At 34.3% G+C, this 20,276-nt stretch overlaps 1 protein-coding gene across 1 annotated transcript in view; it reads left to right on the plus strand.

The window, feature by feature from the left end:
* The window catches only part of DPP10 (dipeptidyl peptidase like 10), a 997,128-nt gene extending 979,048 nt beyond the window's left edge, over nucleotides 1-18,080 (plus strand). The window contains exons 20-26 of the mRNA XM_072613293.1: nucleotides 5,354-5,548; nucleotides 6,244-6,298; nucleotides 11,350-11,449; nucleotides 11,692-11,750; nucleotides 11,831-11,903; nucleotides 13,943-14,016; nucleotides 15,286-18,080. Coding sequence (XP_072469394.1) covers nucleotides 5,354-5,548; nucleotides 6,244-6,298; nucleotides 11,350-11,449; nucleotides 11,692-11,750; nucleotides 11,831-11,903; nucleotides 13,943-14,016; nucleotides 15,286-15,423 — 694 coding nt within the window. The 3' untranslated portion in view covers nucleotides 15,424-18,080. The remainder of the gene's footprint in view (nucleotides 1-5,353; nucleotides 5,549-6,243; nucleotides 6,299-11,349; nucleotides 11,450-11,691; nucleotides 11,751-11,830; nucleotides 11,904-13,942; nucleotides 14,017-15,285) is intronic.
* Nucleotides 18,081-20,276: the final 2,196 nt, after the last annotated feature.

The raw sequence follows: 20,276 nt of genomic DNA on the forward strand, positions 1-20,276 counted from the left end.
CCAGGGAATAATGGAAAAATGCTCCATTGTTGCCAGATCTACACTATAAATAATAGAAAGACATTTCACTGCCCTTCAGCTTCCGATCCAGAGGCAATATGATTTAGTGAATAATGCACTAAAGTTTTAGGGAGACCTGAGTTCAAATCCATCCTTGGACACTTACAAGTTGCATGAACCTTTGAAAGTTTTTTTTAATTTCCCTCAAGCCTGTTTTGTTTTATTTTTTTCTCTAAAATGAGGGTAAGAATAGCATTTTCCATAAAGGGTTGTTGTGGGATTTATGTGATGTGTATGTACATCAATATAAAGTAGCTAGGTGACACAGTGGATAGAGTTATAGATCTGAAAACTCATCTTCCTGAGTTCAAATCTGGCCTTAGATACTTATCAGCTGTGTGACCTTAGGCAAGTCACTTAACATTGTTTGTCTTTGTTTCTTGTCTGTAAAATAAGGTACATGGAGTGTAGAAAATGGCAAACCACTCCAGTATCTTTGTCGTGAAATCTCTTCTTGTCATGAAGAGCTGGATATGACTGAAAATATATCATTATACACATGTATATACATTATACACATGAACATATGGGTATATCCAAATGTAAACACACACACACACACACACATATATATATGTATATATATAAAGTGCACATATATGCATATAGGTGTATGTATGTATATATAGGCATGTATGTATATATACATATATGTGTGTATACACATATAAACATGCACACACACATATAGTACTTTGCAAACTTCACTATATAAGAATTGGCTGTTTTTAGCATTATAACCCTCATGGCTGAAAGTCAGGCATGAAGTGTCTTTTCTCTACTGCAGGAAAGATAGGGTTTTTCCATCCTAGCTTTATGGTGCCTGATAACAAGACATTTCTTCCTCCAGCTAGTCTTAAGCACACATGTTCTTCCAAGGCTTTTGAGACTGTTACTCTGTAGGTTGCACCTCTCTGATGAAATAATCCTTTGTGACAGACTTCTCTAATGCTTTGGTGATTCACACGAAGTCACTACAGATGAACCAAATGTTATAAAAATTGAGTCAAAGGGCAAATTTCAAAATGAATAAGGTGAGGTGAAAAGTATCATAATTTTTTTTAGAAAATGGGAGGGAGGTGAGATTTTAAATGCATAAGGAAATATTTTGGCTTGGATGTATCCATTTTATTGAAAAGAAATACCCATTACATGAGTTTACACTGTGATGAGATTATAAAGATAAAAACTTCTATAGTTGAGTGAGAGCATTAGCAATCATTTGGAGGCTGAACTTGAGAAGAGTCTTAATGGAGAGTTATTCAAAATCCCTTTCAGGATGGCAATACACACAATGACTGCCCAAAATGGAAAAAAAAAATGGGATGGAATTGGTGTGAATACATATGCAAATGTTGTGAATGTTTGTCTCAGTTTCTTCATCTGTAAAATGAGCTGGAGAAGAAAATGACAAATCACTTCAGTATCTTTGCCAAGAAAACCCCAAATGGGGTCATGAAAAGTCAGAAAAAGCTAAACAAGAACAATAATCCATAAATAACGATAATAATATCTTCTATAAGTTTCATCTCATTTTACGCTCATGACATCACTGGAAGTTAGATATTTTTAGTATCTCCATTTTACAGATGAGTAAACTGAGTCAGACAAAGATTAAGGGAATAGCCCAGAGTCACACAACTAGTAAGTTTTGGAGACCAAGTTTAAACTCAGTTCTTGCTAATTTCAGCACATTGTCCATTGCACCATCTATCTCTATCTCATAGATGAGATAGTTCTCTGTCTCATCTCATGGTGAGGAATATGTGAGATAAAGTACATGAAGTGCTTTTTAAAAACTCTTTATGGACCTTTTGTATGTACCTGGTTATTTCCATCTTGTCTCCCCCAACAGCATGTGAACTACTTGAAGGGAGTGACTGTTGCTTTCTTTATATACCAGTGTCTAGCACAGTACCTGTCATATGTAGTAAGTGCTTAAGTACTTGTTGACTGACCATAAAGAATCATGTACATATCAGGTATTGCTTTCATCATTATTGAGAGAGAGCCACCAGATTAAAGCTTCTTTAACCCTGGGAAGTCAATATATCCCATCTTTCTGCTTTCTGAGATCCTATCCTCTTACTTACCAGCTCCTCCATAATCTAGCCCCTTCTGTGGAGACCACCATCATCAGGCCAGCCTTAGAAAACTTTGTCTCATCGTCTATGTGTAATTTGCTTAGCTTCCTTTGCAAAACTATTTTCATTCATGCTGCCCCTGTATGTGAACAACCCAGCAAACTGTTGCATCTAAAAGCGTATTTGTAGTTTATCAGGATATATCAGTTTTTACTTTTAGAAAAAAAAATATTGATTTTCTTTAAGAAATCATTAGTTTCTAAACAGCTACTAGAATGCACTGAAGAAACTGGAAAAAAATGCATCACATATAATTAGATAGTAGCATGTGTTTGGAATTAGTTGACAGACACAGTCTTGACCTAACTTTTAGATTTAACATTAAAAACCTGCTTAGACTAGACTGGAGATAATAGCAGACTAGGAAAAAAAAAAAGAGCAAAGACATTTTTTTCCTATCTGGTGCTTCTGATGTGGGGCAGGGTGTGGGGTTCATTGCTTTGCAAACTATACCATTATTGCTAATCACAAGTTTGGAAAATGTACTTCATTTTCCACTTTATAAACTAATTTGTGTGCCTGACAGACACAGGGAAGAGTGTCTGTAACTTATTTACATTCTATCCAAAAATAACTTAGCTGTGAACTCCTGGAAATGCTGTGAGCAGTCTCAAACTTGTAGTAGGTCACATGCAAATTAGAAAATAATACCCTCAGAATTAATGAGGTACTTTGGAAGATTATCTGGCAGCTGATGTCAGTATTCAAAATGAGAGCAGCGTTATGACTAACCCCTAAAAGATCAAATGGAAGGAGAAGTTTGCTATGTCTCCCCTGGACACACATATATACAACCACATTCACATATTTTGGGGTTGTTAAAATCCTCCAATGAATAAACAATTTCTATTTCTTCATTTCTCATGCATATGAGATAGTAGCTCTCTATAAATTCTGTAGAAACCATTTTTTAAAGTGCCCACAAAAAATGTTTTTCAGTTTTGCATTAATTTGGCAAAATGCCTTATAATATAGCTCAGTCTTTGCCATGAGACCAAATATGGACACAAAGATTGAAAAATGCCCTAGCTTTCATGTCAGTGATGCCTGATCTGCTTTGATGCTAGCTGCCTATCCCCCTCAAAGAAATAGTAAGGCCCAGTCCTGTCTTCCCCTACCATACCCCAGAACTATTATTTTCCTAAAGTACTATATGAACCATGGAACTTTCACTCTTTTTCCATTCTCCTTTCACCTAACATTAAAAAGAAAAAGTTTATATCTTACTGATGATTCCCAGCTAGGTAACTCAACCAAAGATTGTTAATGAAAAAAAAAAAACAAAAAAAAAAACCTTGGGGACTTAGAGCCACTCACATAGCAAATTGAATGAGATCAATGCTGGTTATAGGGATTTTAAAATAAAGATATTCATATGCATATGATACCTCTGATTTGATACATTGAGAGGTATGATTTGAGATTTTTGAGATTGTGATTCGTTGATAAGGCAAAAGAGGGAAAAAAAATAAACAGGGAATCTCCCTCCTTCCATGGTTGAGTTTGGGCCTGTTCTCCATGGCTATTTCTAGGTTTCTAAAAACTTTCCCTTACCCAGGTGATGGAGTGGTCATTCAGATGATAAAGGTGCCAACACTTATTCAATGGCTGAATACATCATTTAAATATTAACTCTCCTCAACCAGTCTTCAAATTCTTAAGGGTACTATAGTTATAGTGAAGAAGTTCCCATTCACTCAGGACCTTTGTTTAGTATTTTACATTTTGGAGTTTCTTTCATCTATTACATCATCAGTAGACAATTTTTCTGTACTGTAACACACCTTAGCACATTTAAGTGTTATCTAAGTCAGAGAGTCTTAATGGATATTTTTTGTGTCATGGACCCCTTGGTGAATCCTGTGGACTTCTACTCAGACTGATGTTTTGTGGTCTATATTCATAAATGGAAGAAATGTTAAATTGTAGTTACAAAGTCTACATAAGTTCAGAGATATTTTGAAATCTACTCTCCCCAACTCCTTTGGGATTTCTAGACCTCAAGTTAAGAAACCCAGATCCAGTCTATTGTTCTTTTTTTCAAATTAGGAAACAGAAACAAATAAATAAAGTGATTCACCCTAGAACATAGAGGCAGAAGATATCAAAACTCAGTCTCAGTAATATACTGAATTTTAAGATGTGCCTTCATTTCCTTAAACCAAAAAATGAATTAAGTGTGAACTTGTTATCATAAATGAGTCAATAGATGAGATATTTCAAAGCAGTGTGTACTGAGGTGTTCCTTCAGCAACACCCATGAGACAACTCTCTATCAGCTCATTGTATATAAACAGTTCTAGCTATCAGGATTTCATGGAAATCCATGGCAATTTGTCTTCTTGCACTCAGACAGTTTTGGGGGTGAGGGTGGTAGATGAATAGCAAGTCATAAATTCCTTTACAAATGACATTTTCTAATTGTACTACTACAATTTTGTTTTTCTCCTTAGAAGGTCACTCTTTGTTTTAAATTTGCTTAACATCTTTTTGGTTTCCAAATATTTTAGATCATTCAGTAAGATGATCATATGTGCCTGATTCCTTCTGTTGTCATTCACTTTGAAGATGAAAAAAGAATGTTGCTCAATATTTTCTTAAATCTTTCTTAATGTTCTTCCTCACCCAAAACCAATCCATGATCTATTAATGCAGTAATTCTTTTTGAATGCAATGTTCTCTGGAGTTGTATATTACCTGTTAAATTATTATGAGCCACTTATTCTCCAACAGAACATTTTTTCTTCTATATAGAATCTGTAAGATATGTCTAAATCTTATTTGCCATAAGAAATCCAATAAATTAAGACATATTTGTCAAATAGATGATCAGCTTCTGGAGATAGTTAAAAAAGACCACTTCTTTTTTTTTTCTGTTGCTGAGCTATATACACAGTTTGATGTTCCAGCCTCACCAAGCATATGTTTTTTATTTACATAAGAAAATCCTGGTGCTTTTCTTTCAGAACTATAAAATAAAATGACATTACCTTCTCTGGGTTTCTTGCCTAATCAACAATCATTTACATAGATTGCATGTTTGACTGAGCCCTGCCACTAATGGGAGCTACCGTCTTGTTGCAACTGCAGTTTCCATTCCATTGTCGATAGTCCTTGTTTGTGTGTGATTTTTTTTTTGGTTTTGGCAGTGATGAAGCACCAGGAAGTCAGTTGGTCACAGATAAGTTTCACATTGATTGGGATTCAGTACTTGTCGATTCTGACAATGTCATTGTGGCCCGATTTGATGGCAGAGGTAGCGGGTTTCAGGGGCTGAAGATTTTGCAGGAGGTTCACCGTAGCCTGGGCTCTGTAGAAGTGAAGGACCAAATAACAGCTGTGAAGTAAGTATCTACATATATTCCTTCTGTTTCTCTGTGATAACAGAATTAATATACATAGTACTAACGAACTCATTCATTCCGTCATGTTGTTCAAATGTTGATGAATCCAATTTTTCTATACTTACTTGGTGATTAGTTAAAAGAATCTTGGTATGATTTGTAGAATTTTATGTAAATAATCCCATAAGTCTGTTGCGGGGTGGAAGGGACTGAATCGTATCTCATCACTTGAAATAGATTCTCCCTTGTAAATATTAACTTTGCCATTGGGACCTTATTATGCACAAAGTTCCACTTATGTTTTCAGTCTTGAATTATCTGGGGAAATTATACACAAATTTCAAATTCAGTACTGTTTCTGTCACTCCTTTGTGCTATCCTGTGCTATGTAAATATTGCTGAATAAAGCAAAATTTAAAAAAAGAGTCAACTAGTTCACTCTAGCCTGGGTGGAGTCAAGGATATATGTGAAGAATAGTGGAAGAAAAAAATTCCAAATTTAAGCTGGAGACAGACTATGCAAAGCTATTAGAGGCCAATTATGTTCTAAGAACAATTCAGAATATTGTTCACTGCTACAAAAACTGAATCCCATTAATTAACACAGTGAGAATTTTTTGTGTAGGACTTTAGTGCTGAATAATAGACTTGAGATTCTTGAATTTCCAAGATTTCCTTTTCCTTTTCCATTCTAGGTCTTTACTGAAGCAGCCATACATTGACCCCAAAAGACTAAGCATATTTGGAAAGGTAAATGGCAAAAATATTAATGAATGAATAAATATACATATATATGTATATGTATAGGTGTGTGTGTATATGTGTGTGTGTGTTTATATGAGAGAAACAAATATTTGTTTTCCACAACCTACATTTATATAATTCTCTATTCATTAATCCTTACAACAGTAAGCATATACTATATCATCTATGAATAAACAGCTGTCTAATATATACATATATATAATATGTGTGTATGTATGTGTGTATATGTATATATGTATGTGTGTAAATATTAGTGGCAATAAGAATTAGTAGGAAAAATTGATTGACTGTGAGGAAAAATAAATGTGTTGAAGATAACACAACATTAAAGATACCTAAGGATTGATTCTTATTTTTTAAAGGGAGGATGATTCAAATAATAGAAAATATGAAATTAGTATGTTAACAAAAAATAAAAATTAAAGGCAAAGAACAAAGAAAATAGTAGGAGCTATTCATTGATTTGCTAGGATACAGGTGGCAGGGTGGTCTTCAAAAAGTTCAGGTGTGAATGATAAGGAGGTGTGTGTGCATGTGGGGAGTGTGTTTGTGTGTATAAAAATAAGAGAGGCAGTGAAGGGAGACTAGGTTCTGGGGAGATGATTGCTTTTAGCTTTGTCTAAACTGAGTTAGACATGATTGTGTGACAAATGGAAATGCCCTTCAACTAGTTATAGAGATGGAGTTGGAAGTGAATCAAGCATCAGTGAAATCATGATAGTGAATAAGTAACTGGGAGAGAGAATGCAGACACATAAGAAAAAGCAGAAGAAGACCAAGGACATAATATTTTCCAGACACGTAGCTGAATCATATATTTAGTGGATTAAAAGAAGAAAATAGTTCCATAAAAGAAACAATTAATAGTAATTTACAGGTATAAATACTTGAAAGTTTATAAAATACTTTCTAAACAACTCTTTGAGGTAGAAAGGATAACTAGTATTGTTAACCACGTTTTAAAGATGAAGAAATAAAGGATCTGAGTGGGTAAGAATATTTGATCTGAGAGATTAAAAATCTTTAACTGAAATGTCTGTTCCATTGTCCTCACCTAGGTCTCCTGATGCCAAGTTCAACACTGTTTTTACTACACTACTTATGTTAGAGAGAGGAGGCAAGTAAGAGTAACACAGTGCCAGGAAAGTTAGTGGAGGTACTGATCAAACAGTATCATAAGCTAGACAATGGGCAAAGATATTGAAGCCACAAAAAGAGACCATTGAATTTATTAGTTCGGTATTTGGTATGCGTAAAAGGACAAGAGGGAAAAGTAAAAGGTGCCCTTTTATTTTTTTTCTTCTTGATTAGTTTGTCATAAAATACAAAACAGTTAGGACATTTCTCTTTTATCAAGTTGAAAGTAATTAGGGAAGGAGAGAGTGAAGCACTGTGTTCCATCTGGTTATAAGTTTCTAAATAGTACTTTGATTAGATTTGAAATGCCAAGTTAACAAGCACCTGTTACATAGCCCTCGATTTGCTGGACATGGTACACAAAGACAAAAGTGAAAAATTCCCTACCCTCAAGGAGCTCACATTCTACTGGTAGAAATTATCATATACGTAAATGAATACTAAATGAAGATGGATTAATGGGGGAAGATGAATAGGACTAAAGCTGATGGAATCAAGAAAGGCCTCTTGTAGAAAGTGGAAGTTAAATAAAGCTTTAAGAAGCTCAAGAATTCCAGTGAATATTTAAGTTATTTTAAGTACCATATGTTGAATGTTGCCTGTATTCTTAATAATATTATAAATAATATAAAATATTTGTACTTTACTAATAGTAAATTTATCATTGGATAATTTTGATAGCTATGAGCTCCTTGCAAGCAGGGAATGTTTTGTTTTTTTTTTTTCTTTCTTTCATTGCTTTCTTTGTATCCACAGTCTTTACTTACTACAGTGCCTGGCATTTCAGCAATGCTTAGTAAATACTTGCTGACTGGATTCTACTCATCAGGTGTTCCTGAGAGAGGTTCAATCAAATAGCTACTACAGAACCTAACATAGGACTGAATAAATATCAGGTTATAACTGAAATTCACAGTTGTAGAGCTTTATATGGGATTTTAGAGGTTATAAAGTACTTTTCTCAAAATGGTGTTATCAAGTAGGTGTGCAAGTAGTGGTTTCCTCATTTTAAAGATGAGAAAATTGAATCTCATAAAGATGGAGTGACTTAATAGCATATGTCAAAAAGGACTTTATCTCAGGTTACTTGGGTAATTCAGTCCTCTCTCCATTAAAGACAATGTGTTGAATTGAGTGAGCAGAGTATTACGAGCTGCTGTCTTCAGTTTTGTTTACAAGATGATATAAAAGCAAACCCATTCTGTTCAAACTTTTACAGGCATGACAATTCATTGATAAAACAATTGCAAAGTTTATAAAGGTGGGACAATCATTGTGATCATTTCTAGTGTGGGTTAGCATGAAAATTAGTTTCTAAGAAGCTAATTCACAGGGACAGTAAACGATCATTGATGTGAATGTTGGACCAGTTCTTAAAGTTGAGCAAACTCTTTTTACAAAGAAATCCTCTGGCTGGCTGTCTAGGCAATAACTTCTCAGATTTTTCCATCAATTTTTCAATCTGATCAGTGAGCAGACAGCAGGACTTCTGCATAGTCAAAATAGTTTGCTTATTTCAATAATGTTATAAACTTAAATAAGACTATGTATTCATAGCCACACATCACTGAAACAAAAATACAGCATTTCACTGTATGTTGTCTGTTGGTTTAAAAAATAATACTTGACTCAGCTGAGTAAAATGAAACCATAGAATCCTATATTAAGGTGTCTCCATAACCCATGTTAAGATCACCTAACATTTCTTGAGAGAGGCCATCACAGAGATAATTATGTTCAATGATTTTGTTACTGTTGATATCAAGTAAGGCATGAAACAATTCCATTTAATATAATTTAACAAAAATTCATTTTGTTCCTGCTCTGTGTAAGGGCCTGCTATGCTGGTGATACAAAGAGAAAAGACAACAGTACATTGTACCAAGGAGCTAAAATTCTTCTGAGATATAATATCTACAGAGATTACTTGGTAGTTTGACAATCAAGAGAGCATGAATACCTTGGAAATTAGGAGATATGTATTGTAGGAGATAGCCCATGAACCAAACCTTGAAAAGGATGACTGCTTGAAAATATTGGTCAACACTGTTAGAGAGACCATGCTAAACTGAATTCAAATGGAAGAGGTAATTCCCTACATATAGTGAAGCTTTGCAGATGTCCCAACTTTAAAGACTGAATGAATGAAAATGAAATAGTCTTTGTCCTCAAGTGGCTTAAATTCTATGGTAGAGAAAATGTTTACAGATGAGTAAATGTGAAGTAATGGAAATTTAATTTCAAGAGGAAAAGTACTGGTCACATGGGGAAGGGGGGAAGAAGTCAAAAAGCTTCATGTAGGAGACAGTACTTTAATTAGGATTTACAGGAACCTCGTGATTTTTTGAGGTGAAAGAGAGGAGTATGTCTTTTAATCTAGATAAAAATTAATAAATAAGTAAATATACCTTTTATGGACTAATATGTATATTAAATATGTTTACTAATAATTTTCAAGTCTACATAAATAACATAGTTAATAAAAATTCATTCTAAAATATCATAAAATTCATAGTATCTTTGTTACATGTTTCCTCAAATTAAAGTCTACTAACAGAACAGTTACTTATATTAGAGGCGTCCATGATTTCCTTTTAATGCTCACAAGGGATTCTTATTCATTGACCTACAGTAAGAATATCAATACTTCGAGTATTTCTCCTAAGAAGGATTCAATATGGGAAAAGTAGGGCATGTACAAGTGACACTTATGATCAAAGGTATGGTGGAGTTGCAATATGCACCACATCTTCACCAATAAAATCATTAGCCCATCAAAACAGCATGAACAAAAGTAGTGCATGCATAGTTGTTGTTTGGGCAACTGTCCAAATGGCCAGGACAGCATAGACTGTTGAAAATTTAAATTTGTAGTTTTCAAAGTAGGATTTGCCTCCGTATGCTAGTCAATTTCCTAAGTCTAGTTCCCAAGAACTCTTATTTTATATAGTTATGAAATCCAATCAGTTGAGGCAAATAAAATCATCCAGTAGTAAAGACATGCATTTTAGAGTGTTTTTGTTTTCAGTCCCCCTTTATTACCTCCTTTTTAAAAGTAATTCTTTTTTCCAAGGTAAACATAAACAAAGGCAGTTTTTTAAAATCCAAATATTTGTACTTGTTTTCCTGTAGATAAGAAACTATTAAAAAATTCCAAGTTAGTAGCTTTAGTATCTATAAATGCTAATATACTCTATTCAATAAATTTTATGCATCAACATTTTTTAAAAAATCCACAATGAAATATGAGATGTAAAGCAATTACACAGATATTTTTAAAAATTGCCAAAACTCATATCTAAACCAAATTTGCATTTTTAAAAAATCAAGTTTTGCCTTATTTGACCATATAACTAGAACCAGATTAGGGTGAATAATGAATCCCCTGAAATATTGCAGCAAGGCTGTATGCTGTTGTTTAGAGTCCTAGAGGAGTTCTTTGGGAATGAGCCTCCGAGAGAGCTTAAATGCTACATGAGGAAGGAAGCCTCATCACTTAATCTTCATGATTCCTTCTTTATTATTTCAAATTGCCTTATCCAAATTTATCAATCATAGTGGTAATGAGATAAGTCTCTGGAAACCTTTTAGCTACTTTCTAAAATCAAAACTAAAGAGTTTAATGACTAAAAATCTACCACCTCATAGATGTCTTTAAAAACTAGTTAGAAAATATTTAGGGTATATCAGCAATGTCAGAAAATCTTGTTAATATAAAATATTGCTCTGTCCAAAATCGTTTGGTGAACTCTTGCTTGGAAAGAGAGGGCATAAGAAAAGGGATGGAGATAGGACTTCTCAATGTCATTTCCTCTTCTGGAATTCTCTGAATCATTTATGAAATTATTCAGAAATGATAAATCATATTAAAATAAGAAACATATTATTTGGTTTCCTAGGGATATGGTGGATATATTGCATCAATGATCTTGAAATCTGATGAAAGATTTTTTAAATGTGGATCTGTGGTTGCACCAATTACAGACATGAAATTGTACGGTAAGTGTCTCCCTACAGTGTTATCTCATGGGAAATATTAAGTTTAATAAAATCCTCACGAACTATAACTCAATTGAAATCCATGATTTATGTATTATGAGACAATGTTTTCAGCTGCTTACCATTTCTCTGATTTAACCAAATTCTCCAAAGCATAAAAATGAAAAGTAAATTTCAGATTGGAGATTTGAAGATAAGAAAGATCCTAATTCATTTTCTCATTCTTGTCTCATTTTCTATAGCTTCGGCTTTTGCTGAAAGGTACCTAGGCTTACCATCTAAGGAAGAAAGTACTTACCAAGTAAGTTATTTGAAAACAGGGAGAGAAAATGGTAGGTGTTGTACTGAAAATTCAGTCATTTTGTATATTTTTCCTTACAGGCATCCAGTGTCCTACACAATATTCACAACTTAAAAGAAGAAAATTTATTAATAATTCATGGGACAGCTGACAGTAAGTATTACATTGGTCACTGCTATTTTATGGTTACAAGCTTCATACAAGTAGGTATATCTGTGGGAATGAATGACTTCTGGAAATGTTCAGAAAAGGAGTTCAAGGACCAAGGTCATGACAGTAGCAGTAAGCAGGTAGACAAAGAAGAGAGGAAAAAAGAGTAGAGGGCAAAAAGAGAGGGAAAAGAGGACAGAGGGAGCAAAAAAACCAGAGAGGCAAGATAGAGAATGAGTGCTGAAGTGAATTAAAACAATTCAACACATTTCTCATCTGGTGTCTCAGCATGGGATAAGTGGAAACTCAATTCAAAACAAAAATGTGAGAACTTGAAAAGACTTGAGTGATGTTATTGAGGATTTAAATCAGGATACATTGGTCCAACCCAGGATTTGCCACTTACTACCTTTGAAACATTCTTATGAAGTCCCTTAACCTCTCTGGGCCTTATTAAAGTCATCTGCAAAATGGCCTTCATAGTTCTTTCTAGCTCATGATTCTATGATCCTATGAGCCTAACCATCAATTATAGATGAAGAACATTAATGCAAAGAGGAGTGAGGATAAGACCACAATTCCATCTTCCTGACTTTCAGCCCAGTGCTTCAAAACTAATTTACCTATCGCCCCACATGAGGCAGACTAGTAAAGTGGAAAGTGAACCACATTTGGTGTCTTTGAACCTGGGTTCAGATCCTGGTTCAGCCACTTCATCTCAGACCAACCACTTGACCTTTTTGGATCTGAGTTTCTGCATTGATAAAATGAATGGATTGGATTAAATAAATGACTTTGAAAATCCTTTCCAGCTTTAAACTATGTTCCTATAATATTAATCGGAAATTGTGTAAAATATCCTTTATACAAATATATGTGTCTATATATATATATGTGTATACATGAATATACATATATATATATATATATCACATATGTTATATATACATATATATGTATAGGAAAAGAGAGTTAAGCATACCCCACATCTTGCTTCAATGTGATTAATTACATCATAAAGTATAGAGGCGTCAAGGAGCTTAAGATGTTAATATGGTTGCATTTTCTACTCCTCCATAGAATGTAAGCTGCTTGAGGGAAAGAAATTTTTTACTTTTAAATCTCTGGCACCTAGTAGAATACCTCACAGGTAGTAGTGTCTTAGTAAATGCTTGTTGGATTGAAATCTATAGCATATTACGTAATTGTTAAATAGTAGTAGAAATAAAGATAATCCTTCCAATTTTAATGGAATTATTGTACTAAATCTTCACTGTACTAAATATTGGTTACTCTGTAAGGTTGATAGTGAAGGTTTATTAGCACCGTTTTGCAGATGAGAGAACTGGAGTCCAAAAAGGAAAACTACTTGCAACAGGGTAGATAGCTATTTAGTGAAAGAGAAACTAAGGATCCCAGTTCTTTGACTAGTACTCTGTAGCACGCTGTGTCTAACTTCAGTATTTTATCACCAACGTTTAGGGAAAAACAGGAACTGAAGACAGAAGGGGGAAAAATATAGGAATAACCAGGATAGTCCCTAGTAAATATTTAGTCCCTGAATAATAGAAAGTTTATTCTACATTCTCAACATGGGGGATTCTTTTTAATTTAAAATAATAATTCAGGAGGCCATTATCTAAATGAGACTGAGCTCCAGTAATCCTGTGTAAGTAATAGGAGACTGGATATGCTTTGTTAATACTGAGACAAACATTTCCTGTGTTAAATATTTTAGTGTGGTTTGAAAATGTTGTGAATAATTGTAAATGATAAATGAAATGAAAAATCACACCAAGTATGCCAGACACTGACTGCAGAGGCATGACTAGAGCAGCTGTTTTCTTTTAGAAGTCACAGTTCAAAGATCATTCCCCTAGACATCTCATGAAAATCCAAGTACCATACATTTTAAGTGTGATAAATATGGCCATGTAAAATCCCAGTTTACAGAACAGAGGATCTCTAATGATATAGGCCTATGCCTAGGAAATAATATTGTCCCTAATCCATGTATATATATATTTTTTTTTCTCTTACAGCAAAAGTCCATTTCCAGCATTCTGCAGAATTAATCAAACACTTAATAAAAGCTGGAGCCAATTATACTATGCAGGTGAGATAAACCTGTAGATAAGTGAAATTCCCTAAATGAAATCTCATTGAATTGTTTCCCAGCTATTATATTTACCTCTCTAAGGATGTTTGGGTATTTCTTTGATCTCTATTGGGCTTTTCTAGTTTCTCCTGGTTTGATAAGCTCTTTAAATGTATAAGGATCATTCTGACCCTCCCAGTCCATTATTCTTAATTTTATCACGTTGAACAGCATTGCTCCTTTCAGTCCTTTGTGCACAACCAGACTTGTATCCCAACGAATGGATTTCTTTTCTATTGAGCAATACTTTTTGTGAAACAATAAAATTTAGGGATCTGTCAAGGGAGGAGATATCCTAATCCATAGTAGATCAAGAATTTTGATACTTTTATATTTGAAGGACCAGTTATTTGGCATGGTTCGATGCTTTTTCTCTTTCTAGGCATCTTTTCCTCATCAGCCTAAAATCACCAATTTGGAGCAAAGTTGGAGGAGAGAGAACAAGGGCATAATGTAATTATGTAACGTAATTAAGAGGGAGCATCCTGGTACTATTTTTTAAGAAGCCCTGGCTCTGGAGTCAGTGGTCTTGAGTTTGAATCCAGCCTGTGACACATTATTATCTGTGTGTCCTCGCCCACAGCATTTCTGACTTGAACTCGGGTTTCCACATTTGTAAAATGAAGGCATTCCACTTGATGGCCTCTGTGGTCTCTTCTAGCTCTAGTCTATGATTAATGCATTGTTTGCATTTTACTCCTCGCTATTGTCTGTTCCTAAAGTCTTTGAAAAGATAAGAAAGATAAAAAAAACAAACACAAATGACCAAATACTTTTGATGCTTCCAGTGTTGATCATTATGCACCCTGTTGGCTCAGTCCAGCGAAGCTTGCTTTGATGGCATTTTGTTTTTCAAATAATAGCTGATGTTTTTAGAGGACATTAAGGTTCACATAGTACTTTTCCTCTTAATAACCTTATTACAACCTTAAATGATACACAGTATAATTATCACAATACCCGTTTTAGAGAGGAAGAGACAAGTTCAAGAGAGAGGAAGTTACTTGTCCTAATCTCATGGGACGTAAGTGTCAAAGGTAGAACCTGAATCTAAATCTTCTCATTCAAAATCCAGTGTTCTCTCCATTAAGTATTGCTACCTCTCAATGGGACAGAATTCTCTATTGGCTACAATTCAACAGATTTTTAAAATTTGGAAAGCAGGGGAAAAAAATAGAGACTTAGCTCTCTTGGTCTGTCATTTTTATTTTCTTTTCCATTTTCTAGGTCTATCCGGATGAAGGCCATAATATTGCATCTGAGAAGAGCAAATATCACCTTTACAGCACAATCCTCAGATTCTTCAGTGATTGTTTAAAGGAAGAAGTGCCAGTGTTACCACAGGAACCTGAAGAAGATGAATAGAAGGGATCTTATTTATACAGAACTGAAGGAGATTTTGAGGTTCAATGAAACCGAAATATGACTGTAATATTGCAGATTCTGCAGAGGTTCAAGGGCAGCTAAAAGGAGAGGACACTGGAACAGCACACTCAAGAGACAAAGAGCTAATAAACTGGAAATGGAATGCAAAAGTTCAAACATACTGTTTCAAGGGGACAAAATCTTTCCCTTTGTGGAAGGTCAAGCTTGGGTTAATGTTTCCTGGAAGAAAATAGTTTTGCATAAAAGTAGGGGTAGTGCATGTTTTCTTCTGTTACTTCCCTATTTGTTCTGTAAGTAGGAACTCTCATTTTAATTTTGATAGCCACTTTCATCTTTGCATCTAATGCACAACCTATCCTAAATATGACAGTCCCTGATCTCCCAAGGGTGAGCTGCAAGCTAACACTTTACTGTAATGTTACAATAAGTGCAATTCCTTCACTGTCTACTATTACACATAAGAAAAAAAACATTCAGTTAATAAAGGACACAGTATTTTATGTAGTTTCTGTTTAAAAGAAAGACATATTGGGTGGGCCCAATCACTTTAGGTAGAACACACTCAATTTAAATATTTTCCAAATTTCAGTCTTTGCTAGCAGATCACATATCTCTACACAATGCACATGCTATATATGGATACACATATGTGCAAATGAAGATCTATCCATTTTTCACTATAAAATAACTAAAGGGATCAGCTTTTCTATTGAACTACCGCAGTGACTCTTTTACAAACTAGAATGGATGCATTGTTTAACAAGCCAAATATAATAATATATGTATATGTATACATATCTATATTTCCCCAAGCCAAATTCTAGCTATTATTTCCATGAAAAATATTTGGGTTGTGTTTGGTATTGATTTGAGTGGTTAATAGTTTTCTAGTTGCACTTTAATTTTTGAATATACCTTGTCACATGTAAATTAGATACATAAATATTAAATTATAGTTTCAGATAAAAGGATTTTGTTAACAATTCCATGCTACTGAGTACTATTTTGCTCTCCTAGAAGAGGAAGTTTTAAATAGCTGGGTCCTTAGATTCCATCATCTCAGTGCAGAATCAGTTCAGATTTTCATTGTGGAAAGCACCTGGCTGGAACAGTCTGTTTGTTCATCCTTATTTAATATTCCATGCCTTCCCATTAAATCGGTTACTGTTTCATTTAAACTTCCTGGTGAGACTGAGACATGAAGTATTTTTCTTTCATTCATCAAGCAGTTCATAACAGGTGATATTACTATTTAATTTGAGTTGAAGGCACAAAATTGCATCAATTCATGTGGCTCTGATACCTTGCAAAAGAAAATAATTGACAATACAAAGTAAACATGACTATATGAAGTCAACTTAAGTCCTGGGGCTATTAACTATGTTGACTTAAGTCAAATACAGCATCTGTTCCACCTAGCTTTAGGTAACTTCAAGATGATGGCTAAGAGTATTGAAATTGCTGAAGAGTTTAGATACAAGAAGGTGATGCAATGTGTTTCTTTTAAACCTTAGGACAGGCTGGATCTGCATTATGCAATAACTTCTGGAAAAGAAAGTGAAAAGCCCAATCAATTACCTATATGTTGTGTTTTTTTTTTTTTCCCTCAAGAGGATACTGGGTATTTGGAATTAGGTTGTGTAGAAAACTATGCTGATGATCAACTGAATTGTTCACTTTTCATCTGAATACTTTAGAACTATTGTAGACACTGCCCCCGTGCATTCACTTCTGCATTACAGAGTTATATGAAACCTCTGTCTCCAAAAGCCCATTTCAGGTTTCCTTCAAGAAACTAAAGAAATGGATGGATTCTTTTTTTTTTTTTTTTTTTTTTTTTTTTTTTACAAAGTAAGTTGTACTGTTTAAAGAAGAAAGTTTTGCATATTTTATTAAGATGGAAAGTTCTTTTTAGGCTGAATTGAGATTCACCTGAAGCTTTTTAATCAATATTTTAATCTTCAACCACCAGAGTTTTTTATGATGCAAATAATTAAGCTGTCTGAAAGATGTTGTTTTATTGGAAGTCTATTTGAGTAACATTTAAAAGTATTTACCTTTTACTGTTTAGCATTTCTCTTGTTTTATTATTATCAATGTTTATCTATTTTTCAATTAATTTAATACAGTTTCTAATGTGCAATGACATCTTGTCTGGAAGCCACTTTGACCTCAAACACTTAATACACCTAAAAGAATGACATGCTGTTAACCAAGAAATAATAATATACCATGAATGGCACTTCTCTACACTGAGGATCAGGAATTCACTGACACATAGTCATCAATTACTAAATTAACTTTCATAATTGGATTTTCCTCTCATCCAATTATGCTGTCACACCATCCACCTTCCTATATCAATTGATGGACTTATAGAATATGTTTCCATTTATCAGAAAGTTGGTCTGGTGTTCTTTAAATCTTATGTAAGACTGATTAATCCCAGACAATAAAGTTGCATTTTTCCCTTAAGAAAAACAAGAAAATCTGTTCTGGTAGAAAAAAAGAGTCCTTTATGATATGATTTAAAATATGAATTTTTGACAATTTGTCCTAAAAAAAGAAACAGTAAACTAGGAGATTATTCAGGAGAAAGGATCTCTACACATCAATCCCCACCCCCCAACAATATCTAATAGGGAAAAAAAAAAAAGGGAAAGTTGCATGGTCAACACAGAGAGGTTAATTTCAATTATTGAAAATGACAACAAAAAGACAATCTTCTTACAAATTGTGTGGTCAGCCCAGTGAGTGCATCCATCCATGATTCTTAGTTCTAGGGTGCCCTACGTAGTAATAATTCTGGGGAACTTCTGGAGAGCTAGCTACAGATACATGACTTGTCCAAAAACATTCAAAGATTAAACTTTGAGAGAATATACACATACGGTTTAAGTTCACATGTGGAAAAGGCCCACATTCATTTTTGCATTCTGATACATGTAATGATTCCTTTGTTACCATGAAATTTTCTAGCTACGGGCATCACATGCAGGTTAAAAGGAAAAGCAGTAAGAATTGTGTGCTTTCAAGTGTAATTTTGCCAACTATTACTAGGTGAGGTATTGGTGGGGACAGATTTGAATTCAATTTGCCATGTTTGGAAGGTGTTTCTTAAAAACTTATCTATCATATACCTGATTCTTTAAGAAAAATGTTGACAATAAATCACATTTAAAAAACACCAAAAAACTTTGAACTATATTCCAGAGCTTTAACCAGCGCTACCCTTACTTACTAATCCCATTGAACAACAGGAGCAAAAATGACCTCTAACCTTTTGACACCATGGAGAGAGAAATGCTGATGTTGCCTCTAGAAGTCCAAAAATATGCCTGTGAAGGTGACAAGTTCTCTCCTCCTCATCTTCTGTTGGCATATTTTAAAATCTGATTTGAGAATTATCATGAGACAATACTGAAGACAAAATCTTATTGGAGCTAAGTAGTTGTGAGTTTCTAATGGTAAATTATAACTAATGAGGATAATGTCTGAAATTGACTCAGATACAACATCACTGCCCCACATGTACAAGAAGGCTGGAAATAGAGTAGGGACAAGGGAAATGAATCTTCTCTAGAAACAAGGAAGGATTAGATCTTGCTTTTGAATAGTAAATATACCTTAGGGAGGTGCTGGAGGTACAAAGAATTTAAATGCCTGTCCTAAAATCAAAGAGCTAATAAAGTTTGAGGTGAGATTTGAACTTAGGTTTTCCTTACTCCAAATCCAGCACTCAAGCTGTTACACTACTACTCTGTGATATAATTATAACTGACATTTATATAAGGGGACCTCACAACAACCCTGTGATAAATATATTACTTTATCCAGTTTTCCAGTGGGGACACTGCAGATCTGAGAGGCACGGTGACTACCAAGGTAACACAGTTAAGTCCTGATTAGTGTGAATGACAAGTTCCCATAAAGTTATGACATTCAAATTCAGGGTGAGAAATTCCACTGGACTGGAAACAGTTATCATATTTTACATAATTATAACAGTATGAATTTGAATACATATGATCACTTAGTGGGGCTATTCATTCAAACTAATCAGGACCTAGCTGTAAGTCAATAGCAGAAGTTAAGTCTTCTGCCTCTTAACTCCAGAACTCTTTTTGTTAAATTAAACTTGCCTTAATCATCACAGGATATAAAAGACATGAAGATAAGTAAGTCTGAAATTAGGGAGGGGGGAGGAAAGGGAGTGAGAGATGATCTAATATTCAATGTGAGAAAATTCATTCATTCAATCAACAATCTTATATTAAACACCTACAGAAGATAAAATCCCATGGGTCCTGTTTTTGTCGTTAAATCAAAAATGTTTAATGAGTTCCTAATACACACACACTGTTTCACACGCAGGATTCTCTTCTAAGTACTATGAATATAATCACATGTGACCTACAGCTGCTTCTCTGCAGGTACTTCCATGTAGTCAGGAAAGCTATCATCACAAGAAAATAGCACAAGGCATTGTCAGATAAACATTTTGCCAATTAGTCGATCAGTATTTATTAAGTGCTATGTAGTAGGCATTGAACTGAGTGCTAGGGACACACAAAAAAATAGTCTCAGCTATCAAAAAACATATTCTAATGGTAACCTCAGAGGCGAACAACTGTTTACAGCTGGGAAGATCTTCTGCAGAAGGGGCTGTATAAGTTGAATCTTAAAGGAAAGAAGAGATTGCATGAGGTGAAGGTGAGGAGGGAGAGCATTGAGGCAGAGGGCACAGTCAGTAAAGAGGCCTAGAAAAAGTTAACTGAGTATTGTGTGTGAGCAACAGCAGGTAGGCCAGCATGGGTAGACCGAAGTACTCA

Source organism: Notamacropus eugenii, chromosome 5, assembly GCF_028372415.1.
Source record: "Notamacropus eugenii isolate mMacEug1 chromosome 5, mMacEug1.pri_v2, whole genome shotgun sequence".
NCBI classification, from domain to species: Eukaryota; Metazoa; Chordata; class Mammalia; order Diprotodontia; family Macropodidae; genus Notamacropus; species Notamacropus eugenii.